The sequence below is a fragment of the Sorex fumeus genome, unplaced genomic scaffold, assembly GCF_029834395.1.
Source record: "Sorex fumeus unplaced genomic scaffold, SorFum_2.1 ptg000161l, whole genome shotgun sequence".
In the NCBI taxonomy this organism is placed as follows: Eukaryota; Metazoa; Chordata; class Mammalia; order Eulipotyphla; family Soricidae; genus Sorex; species Sorex fumeus.
The window spans coordinates 626,642-637,257 of NW_026606218.1; the positions used below are offsets into that span (position 1 = coordinate 626,642).

General features: G+C 61.0%; 1 protein-coding gene across 1 annotated transcript in view; it reads right to left on the bottom strand.

Annotated features, from left to right (window-relative positions):
- Positions 1–9,196, bottom strand: part of ABL2 (ABL proto-oncogene 2, non-receptor tyrosine kinase) — a 63,758-nt gene extending 54,562 nt beyond the window's left edge. Inside the window, exon 1 of the mRNA XM_056107328.1 lies at positions 9,037–9,196. Within this exon, the coding sequence (XP_055963303.1) occupies positions 9,037–9,196 (160 nt within the window). The remainder of the gene's footprint in view (positions 1–9,036) is intronic.
- Positions 9,197–10,616: the final 1,420 nt, after the last annotated feature.

Here is a 10,616-nt window from a genome sequence, read left to right on the forward strand (position 1 = left end):
AGCAAAGGGTTATTCTGTTTTTTGTTTTTTTTTTTTTTGCTTTTTGGGTCACACCCGGCGATGCTCAGGGGTTCCTCCTGGCTCATGCACTCAGCGATCGCTCCTGGCGGTGCTCAGGGGACCCTATGAGATGCTGGGAATCGAACCCGGGTCGGCCGCGTACAAGGCAAACACCCTACCCACTGTGCTATTGCTCCAGCCACCCCCTTTTTTGGGGTCACAACCGACAAAGCACAGGGGTTCCTCCTGGCTCTTACTCAGGACTTACTCCTGGCAGTGCTTGGGGGACCCTATGGGATGCTGGGAATCGAACCCAGGTCAGTTGCGTGAGAGGCAAACGCCCTCCCCACTGTGTTATAGCTCCGGCCTGAAGAGTTCTTTTTTAAGCAATTATATTGACCAGGTTGGAGACACAGCACAGTGGGGAGGGCGTTTGCCCTGCACACAGCCAATCAGGGTTCGATGCCCAGCATCCCATAGGGTCCCCCGAGCACAGCCAGGAGTGATCCCTGAGTACAGAGCCAGGAGTCAGCCCTGAGCTCTGCCGGATGAGGCCCCCAAACAAAACAAAACCAGGAATGTTTACTTGTATTCATTTGGGGACATACCCAGTAATGTTATTTTAACTCATTTGCAACTGTAAAAAATTGAGGCCATAATTTCCTGTCATGTGGCCCTATAAGGGGCTAGAACGAGAGCACAGCAGGTAGGGCGTTTGCCTTGCATGCGGCCAACCCAGGTTCGATTCCTCTGCCCCTCTTGGAGAGCCCGGCAAGCTACCGAGAGTATCTCGCCCGCACGGCAGAACCTGGCAAGCTACCCATGACGGATTTGATATGCCAAGCACAGTTAACAACAAGTCTCACGATCTGCTGTGCGACGTTACTGGTGCCCACTGGAGCAAATCCATGAACAATGAAAAGACAGTGCTACAGAGCCACCCAGAAGTGCTGGGGGGTGGGTTCCTCCTGGCATGGGGGTACTGTGGGGTCCCGTGGGGCTGGGACTGAGGCCGCCCCATGCAGAGGGCATGCGGTGGGCCCTGTGTCCGTCTGTGCATCTGAGTGAACATCTACTTGCTAAGCCAACCCCCAAGGCTGACCATAACCAAGAGTTACTACAAAAATACACCTGCAGGTTATATAACATACAGACACGTGGCGCCGGGGCCTGTCGGATCCCCGGAGCCCCAGATGGTTCCGGAGCCCCGCCAGGAATGATCCCTGAGTGCAGAGCCAGGACTAAGCCCCGAGCACTGCCAGGTGTGATCCCCCAAACTCAACAACAACAACTTAAAACCTACATAAGACTTGGTGTGGGGGATGGGCTTGGGGGTCACGCAACTGAGGCTAGGGGTCAGAGCAAGGTGACCACATGTAAGGCCAGTACCTTTCCCCTGCGCGGCACTCAGTACTCGGGAGTGAGTGACCCTGGCAGTGGTTGAGGGCCCGGAGGCAGGAAGACGAACTGGGTTGGCAGGACGCAGAGCAGGCAAACACGCTAACTGCGGGGCCATTGTTTCACCCCAGGGCTAAGGGCTTGTTTTCGCTTTTTTGCCGCTTCCTAAGAGTGTTCATCAACATGTATATGTATTCCAACACGTGTGCATGACCGCCACCACATGTCCATCAACATATGTTCAACATGCATGTTCGTCAACAGGAGTGTGTTCATCGATGCGTGTCAGTCACCAACACGCACGGAAGCAGCCGCATTCTCTCGGACAGCGGTTCCGGGCCTCAAGATTCTCCCCCAGATCGGCTGGAAAAGCTGCCCCGAGGCAGGGATGTTCCACCACGGCCGGGCACATGCCAACCACGGATGAAGCCCTGGGCTTAGGAGACTGGCACTGAAATGAAACTGAAAACCCTCTCAAAAAAAATAATCTGCCACGGGGGCTCGACAGCACAGCAAACAGGGCTTTTGCTTTGCACGCGGCCGACCCAGGTTCGATCCCCGGCATCCCATAGGGTCCCCAGAGCACTGCCAGGAGTGATTCCTGAGTGCAGAGGCAGGAGTCAGCCCTGAGCCAGCGATATCGCTGGGTGTGGCCCAAAAAGAAAAAAAAAATCTGCCATATGGAGAAAAAGATGCATGGGAAACTCCTTTGATATCGCCACAAACTAAATATTGCATTAGAGGGCCCCTGGAATACCTTTGAACATACATATTCTGTAAGATAAGGTCTCCTCGGGGCTGGAGCGACAGGACAGGGGATAGGTCGCCTGCCTAGCACACGGCAGACCCAAGTTCGATCCCCGGCATCCCATGGGGTCCCCCGAGCACCACCGCGAGTGATCCCCGAGTACAGAGCCAGGAGTTACCTCTGAGCATCGTCAGGTGTGGTCCCCCGCCCCCAAAGATATGCCACGATTACCAGGAACACCAATCAGGCAGGAACTGTGTTTGAAAGATGAAAGAAATGACTCCTCACTGCGTGGAAACCCACTGGCACCAATAAACAAGCGCGTGTAGAATGGCAACCAGAATCATCAACCAGCAGGCTTGGACCAAGAAGAGCACAACCGCTGGCTTGCCATGTCTGTTTAGCGTGGGGCTGAGACCCCCGCTGCAGCTCGGGGCTGCTCCTGGCCATGTGCTCTGGGGCCCCGGCAGGGCCCAGGGTAGAACCCAGGCCGGCTGCTTGCAACGCTCCCTCTCCTTCGTGGCCAAACACTCTCCAGCATGTTCTCGCTATTATGAGAACCCGATAATGCTCTTGCCGGGACCCATTAGTTCTCCCTGACACCGTCTAAAAACCCAGGAGGAGAAAGGAGGGTGTAAGCTTATCAAGGGGCAAAAAGCGGGGGCCGGAGCGATGGCACAGCGGGGAGGGCGTTGGCCTTGCACGCGGCCGACCCGGGTTCGATTCCCAGCATCCCAGGTAATTCCCCGAGCACCACCAGGGGTGATTCCTGAGTGCGGAGCCAGGAGGAACCCCTGAGCATCGCCGGGTGGGACCCAAAAGTGGGGAGCAAAAAGCCCTTGACATGCCCACTCCAAGCAGACGAAGGGGACCCTCTGGGAAGCCAAGGATTGCATGCTCGCTGGGCAAGCGCCTACCCCTCGCCTGAAAGTTAAGACCTCGACCAGGAGGGCTCAGAGAGCGAGTACCGGGCCAGAGCACAGCTCCACACGCAGGGAAGCCCAGCATACCTGAACCTGAGCACTAACCCAGGAGCATCCTCAAGGCACTGCCACAGGGGTGTGTGTGTGGGGGGGGGGGGGGAACTATAACCATGATTCCAAAGAGCATGTGAGTGACCCAACTGTTCTCTGTTCTTGTTGTTGATGTTGTTTGGGGAGATGACACCCAGTAAGCTCAGGGCTGACTCCTGGCTCTGCGTTCAGGGATCACCCCTGGCAGGGTTAGAGGGACCATAGGAGGTGTTGGGGGGGGGGGGGTGGTCAAACCCGGATCGGTAAGGCAAGTGCCCTCCCCGCTGAGTGATCACTCCAGTCCCCTTCAACCAATTGTTCCTTTAGACCATAGTATCTGTGTCTCAATCTGCAGGCGGGTATGTGTACACACACACACACACACACACACCAACCCTGACTGGCAGAGTATGCGTGTGTACACACACACCCCACCCCCGCCTGGCAGGGCATTCTGAAAGCCTAACCACCAGTCTCAGGAGAGACGGGGCGCAGGAAAGAAACACCAGACAGCAACCCACGGATGCGGCTCATTTCGAGAGCCAGAAAGCGCAGGGAGAGCCCACAAATATTTGACACAGAAACATACACACATACGAGGACATTACGCGCACAGCCTGAAAGATATCTACATGCCTATTACACACCCAAACGGTCTTTGGTCTCTTTCTCAGGCAAGGAGGATTTTATGTGGTCTCAAAAAAAAACTTGGTATAGGGGCTGGGGCGAGAGCACAGCGGGGAGGGTGTTTGCCTTGCACGCGGCTGACCTGGGTGGTTCGATCCCTGGCATCCCATAGGGTCCCCGAGCACTGCCAGGAGTGGTCCCTGAGCATCGCCGGGTGTGATGCAAAAAAAAAAAAAAACTGGTATAAAGTGCTAAGATTGGGCCTGGCCACACACCCCAAACACACACCTGCCTCTCTGCCTCTACTTCGAGACCCCCTTTCTACACCAGCAGGAGCAGGTGGCAGCCCCCCATATGCCTTTCAGAAGGGTCTCTCTCTCAAAAAAAAAAAAAATCATCGACAAATGTTAAGGGAATTAAAAAAAAAAAGTTCCTGCCAGAGCAAAAAAGTTGCCGCTTGCATGAGAAAGCGACTCAGAACAAGGGGACTTTTGAGACCGTTTGTGGAAGAGGGTTGGCATCGCGTTCTGTGTCTGACACGACTGAGAATTTGAAGCACTGGGGAGTGACTCTCGCTCTGGTTTGAGGGGAACCCCTAGTGGGGCGTGGGGGCCCAATGAGACCCCAGGAGTCTGTCCCGGAAGCAGGCCCTTGACTGATGGGGGTGCCTCCCCCCACCCCCCACAGCTGAGTGAGGGAAAGGCCCGTCTGACCGGCTAGGAGTCGCTGCCCCCGGTTTGACCCCATGGACTGCACTTGGCCCCCAAGCACTACCGGGAGTGACCCCTGACCCCAGAGCACATATCAGGACTAGCCCGGAGCACCTGAGCCCTTGAGGGTGTGGACGAAAACAGGTTTTCTTTATAACTTTTGGTTTTGAGTCACGCCCGGTAGCGCTCCGGGCTGACTCCCAGCTCTGCGCTCGGGCCACTCCTGGCGGGGCTTGGGGGGACCAGCACTTTTTGGGGTGCTGGGGACAGAACTCGTGTGAGCTGTGCGCCAGGCAAGTGCCCTCCCTACCCGCTGTGCCATCTCTCCGGCCCTAAAGCACGTACTCAACAAGAAACGTTATAAGCACAAGTAGAAAGACTGGGGGGTGGGGGGTTATTAGCTACATCAGGAGAAAGTTATAATAAAAGTCATTAACATTGGGGCTGAAGCGATAGTACAGCGGGGAGGGCGTTGGCCTTGCACACGGCCAACCCGGGTTCGATTCCCAGCATCCCACAAGGTCCCCCAAGCACCGCCGGGAGTGATTCCTGAGTGCAGAGCCAGGAGGAACCCCTGTGCATCGCCGGGTGTGGCCCAAAATGGGAAAAAAAAAGTCACAGGGGTGGGGTGGGAGGGATGCTGGGAGCATTGGAGGTGGACAATGGGCACCAGTGGAGGGACGGGCACTTGATCATTGTCCAAGGCAAGCGTCCTCCTCGCTACACTGTCACTAACGCCCTGCATTTCTTCTTAAAAAGAAGAAACGTCACGGGGCTAGAAAAATCTCTTCTACGTCATACACGCATTTCACTGGTTATCTTCTTTTTAAAAATATATATTTTTTATTTTATTGAATCACCGTGAGATAGAGCATTGCAAAGCTGCTCGGGATTGAGTTTCAGTCCTACAGTGCTCCAACACCCGTCCCTCCACCGGGGCACATTTCCCAGCACCAGGGTCCCCAGGTTCCCTCCCACCCCCACAAACCACCTCCCACCCCTGCCTGCCTCTACGGCAGACACCTCTCCCTTCTTCCCTTCTCTCTCTCTCTCTCTCTCTCTCTCTCTCTCTCTCTCAGGCATTATGGTTTGCAATACAGATGCCCAAAGGTTATCATGTCTATCCCTTCACCTACTTTCAACACTGAGCTCTTGTCCAGATTGATCATTTCCAACTAGTGTTGTTCTTTTAGGCTTCTTTTAGGCTGGAGCAATAGCACAGCGGTAGGGCGTTTGCCTTGCGCGCAGCTGGCCCGGCTGAGCCGGGTTCGATTCCTCCGCCCCTCTCGGAGAGCCCGGCCAGCTACCGAGAGTCTCTCGCCCGCACGGCAGAGCCTGGCAAGCTCCCCGTGACGTATTCGAGATGCCAAACACAGTAACAACAAATCTCATGATGGAGACGTTACTGGGCCCGCTCGAGCAATCGATGAATGTAGTTGCTATCTTCTTAAGAGTATTCAACCACACTTAAATCCTACATGTAAATCCACCCTCCGGTCACTGCTAACCTCGCATCTGCAAGCGCCAATATCCTTAAACTCACGAAAGAGATCTGTATGGGGTGGGAAAGACAGGGCAGCGGGGAGGGAACTTTCCATGTGATGCCCACACAGGGTCCCCTGAGCCCCGCCAGGAGGGATCCTGAGCACAGAGCCAGGAGTCAGCCCTGAGCATCGCCGGGTGTGGCCCTGAAGCCAAAGAGAAAGAAAAAAAGTAGCAGGAGCAGATGGCAGCACCCGACACACGTGGCCCTTATGTGTGACGCCAAACGTTTTGCAGGGACTCACTAGCTCCACGGAGATCAGCCTTCAGCCTTCCTCTCCTGCCCTGGAAGCAAGAGTCCATAGACTGGCCACAACCACGCCAGGAGACCCCAGCGTTTACACACTCGCCCCATTCATGAACCGCTCTAAAACCCGGGTACTGGGGCTGGAGCGATAGCACAGCGGGGAGGGCGTTGGCCTTGCACGAGGCTGACCCGGGTTCGATTCCCAGCATCCCATAGCGTCCCTCGAGCACCGCCTGGGGTGATTCCTGAATGCATGAGCCAGGAGGAATCCCTGAGCATTGCCGGGTGGGACCCAAAAAGAAAGAAAGAAAGAAAGAAAGAAAGAAAGAATAAAACCCGGGTCGCCCCACTTGATAGACGAGGGGTCCAAAGTTAAACCAGAGTTGGGGGTGGTCCACAAGGGTTAAACAGCCCACTCTCACACAGATCACTAGCAGCTGAGCTAGGTAGGATTCACACGCCAAGCCCACGGGCGCCAGACAGCCCAGCGGGGAGGGCGTTTGCCTTGCGTGCGGCCAACCCAGGTTCGACCCCCGGCATCCCATAAGGTCCCCCCCAGCGCCGCCAAGAGTGATCCGAGTGCAGAGCCGGGAGACACCCCTCTCGGTGAGTTCCACCGGGGGCCCACACACACGTCCACCCAAGTCCCACAAGGACCACCCGGGCCCCAGAGCCCGCTTAAATATAACACGTGGACCCTGTGGAACAAACATGTACACGCACCCCCGATCTCTCGCCCCTCTTCAGGCTGCTCTCAAGGCAGGCCGTGCTGCCCCTCGGGGTCATCGGAGCAATGTTCCTCGCCACCAACCTAGGCGACCCCAAAGTTTTGGTCTGGGGCCGGAGCGAGAGCACAGCGGGGAGGGCGTTTGCCTTGCACGCAGCAGACCCGGGTTCGATTCCCAGCATCCCATATGGTCCCCCGAGCACCTCCAGGAGTGATTCCTGAGTGCAGAGCCAGGAGGAAGCCGCCATGCATCACTGGGTGTGACCCAAAAAGCAAAAAAAAATAAAGAAAAAAAGAAAAGCTTTGGTCTGCCCCCTGCTTCCCTGTTAAAATCAGAAACTTTCAGGGGGCCAGAGAGATAAAACAGTGGCCTGTGCGGGGCCTCGCAGGCAATCAACTGGGCTCAACCCCCCAACATCCCTTCCGGTTCCCCGAGCACAGCCAGGAGTGACCCCCCTGGGCAGCAGCGCAGGGTGTGTGACCCAAACAACTGCAGCACCAACAATAAAAGGCAGGAACATTTTAGAAGATGCCCTGGGGATCATCCAGGCCCCGCACCTCGCTCACAAACACAGATGCCCAAAGGTGGGGCGGCAGGGGGAGCAGGCCGGGACCCCTCCAGCTCTGCCTGCTCCCTGCTCACTCGCCCTTCCCAGTTGGGGGTCCCCCATGCCCTTCCAGAAAGGGGTCCCTAAGAGAGGAGCTATCAGGGGCTGGAGCGACAACAGCACAGCAGCGGAGGGCGTTGGCCTGGCACCGGGGAGACCCGGGTTTGATCCCCGGCATCCCACAGGGTCCTCCCTGAGCACTGCCAGGAGTGATCCCTGAGCACAGAGCTGGGAGTCAGCCCTGTGCATCGCTGGGTGGAACCCAAAAGCAAAACCAACCAACCAACCAAAGCCAACCTCAGAAGCCCGTGAACTGCGCCCCGAGTGATGGGGCCCAGCTAGAGCCCCCAGTGCCCTGGGAGACCCCCTTAAAAACACTCATGGGGGGGGGGCTGGAGCAATAGCACAGCGGGGAGGGCGTTTGCCTTGCACGCGGCCGACCCGGGTTCGATCCCCAGCATCCCCTAGGGTCCCCCAGCACGCCAGGAGTGATCCCTGAGCGCAGACCCGGGAGCCAGCCCTGAGCATCGCCGGGTGGGACCCAAAAAGCAATTAAAAAAAGAAAAAAAACAGAGAAGCCAGCAGCAGTCCCTTCCAACCTTCCTCCTGGGGCCTGGGGACACACAGCGCTGGAAGGACGGGAAGTGACCGGGCCAGCCATCCCGAGGAGGGGACCTGCCCAGCCTGGGTGTCCTGAAGGTGAAGAGCCCCAGGACCCTTCCGGGACCTCCACAAGCCCAGCCACCGCGGCGGGGGCGCCGCTTCTCCTCCTGCGACCCCCCATTCCCGCCCGGGTCCCCTTTCCCCCAGCCCCGGACAATCCGGCCCTTCCCAGCGCGCGCCACGTCCCCGTCCCCGCTCGGGGGCCCTTGGGGTGTCTGGGCCCCAGGAAGGTCAGTCCTGTCCGCCCACCACCCACCCTGTCCACTCTTCCTTCCTGCGCACGGGGGGTGGGGCGGGGGTGGGGGTCTCGGGGAGGAAGCGCGCGGGCCAAGAGGTCAAACTCCCTGGATTTATTCCTTTTTTCTCTTTTTCCCCCCTTCCTTCCCCGCCCCCACCCCGCGGGGGCTCTGCCCACCCGGCCCACGGGCAGCGCCCACCCCCCACCCCACCCCCCACCCCCACCCCCACGCGGGCCCCTCCAGACGGGCACGTGACTCCCGCCGACACTTGGGCAGACGCCGCTCGGACCCGAGCACGGGCTCGGGGTCTGGGGTCCCGGGACCCCCCCCCCATCCAGCCCACGACGATAATAAGAAACTGAGGCAGCCGGGCGCGGCGTGGGGGAGGGAGCGGCGGGCCGGAGCGGGCCGGAGCGGGCCGGGCCGCCGAGGGGGGTCCTGACGCGGCGCCCCCGGCCCCAGGGCGCGACCCCCCGACCCCCGACCCCCGACCCCGCGCCCCGCCCCCACTCACCGTGCTGCGCGAAGACGTTGAAGCCCGCGTCGGCGCTGCGTCCCGCGGGGTCCCGCCGGCGGCCGCCCGGCCTGGCCGCGCCGCTGCTGCCCCGGAGCCCGCGGGCGGGCGGCGCCGCCAGCCCCGGAGCCTCCCCGACGCGGCCCACCTGCTGCCCCATCGCGCGCTCGCCCGTCGCCGCCGGCCCCGCTTCACATGCCCCCGCCGCCGCCGCCCCGGCCGCCCGCGCCCCCGCGCCGCCTCACACGGCCGCCGGCGCCCGCGCCCGCGCCCCCAACGCCGCCGCCGCCATCTTTAAACCACCGAGCGCCGGGCGGGCGCGGGGCAGAGCGTCGCCCGCCCGCCCGCCTGCCTGCCCGCCCCCGGCCCGGCCCAGTCACCTCCGCCGCCGCCGCCGCCGCCGCCGTCGCCGCGCGGGGGGCGGGGCGGGGCGGAGGCCACGCCCCTCCTCCGCGGCGGGCGCGCCTTTTACGGCGGCTGGCCCCGCCTCTGAGGAGGGAGGCACGCCCCCACGGCGGCTGGCCACGCCTCTGAGGAGGGAGGCACGCCCCCACGGCGGCTGGCCACGCCTCTGCGGCGGCGGGCACGCCCCCGCGCACGCTGGCCACGCCTCTGCGGAGGGAGGCGCGCCCCTACGGAAGCTGGCCACGCCCCTGAGGGAGGCACGCCCCCACGCGGGCTGGCCACGCCTCTGCGGCGGCGGGCACGCCCCCAAGTAGGCTGGCCACGCCCCAGCGGAGGGAGGCACGCCTCTATGGCGGCTGGCCACGCCTCTGAGGCGGCGGGCACGCCCCCAAGTAGGCTGGCCACGCCCCAGCGGAGGGAGGCACGCCTCTGCGGCGGCTGGCCACGCCTCTGAGGCGGCGGGCACGCCCCCACGCAGGCTGGCCACGCCTCTGAGGAGGGTGGCACGCCTCTACGGCGACTGGTCACGCCCCTACGGCGGCTGGCCACGCCTCTGCGGCGGCGGGCACGCCCCCACGCAGGCTGGCCACGCCTCCGCAGAGGGAGGCACGCCCCCACGGCGGCTGGCCACGCCCCCGGCGGCGCCGCCCCCGCCCTCCCCGCCGCCGCGGCGTGGGTCGCGCGCGTGCCCGCGGCGCCACGGCTGCGACTCCCTTTCGCAGCGTTTCCTCGGCCGCGGCCCCTTCAGCTCTCTCCTAGGATCGACCCTCTCTCCTCTACCACCTTCGGTTGGGATAAGATGGGGCGGGGGCGGGTCATGGAGCTGAGGCTTTATCCCCTCCCTCCCCTCCCCCCCAGTCCCTCCCCCACCCCACCCTCACACACACCTGTCAAATCCATCCTCCCGGGGCGGAGTGCCCCAGGTGAGCTGCTCCCGCCGTCCAGGTGCAGGTGAGGGTCAGGGCTGAAAGCCCACCGCTGGGCTGGAGCGATAGCACAGCGGGGAGGGCGTTTTCCTTGCACACAGATGGCCCAGGGTGGATCCGCGGCATCCCCTAGGGTCCCCCGAGCACCGGCAGGAGGGATTCCTGAGCGCAGAGCCAGGAGTCAGCCCTGTGCATCGCCGGGTGGGACCCAAAAAAGCAAAAAAAAAAAAACATAAATCAATAAAAAAT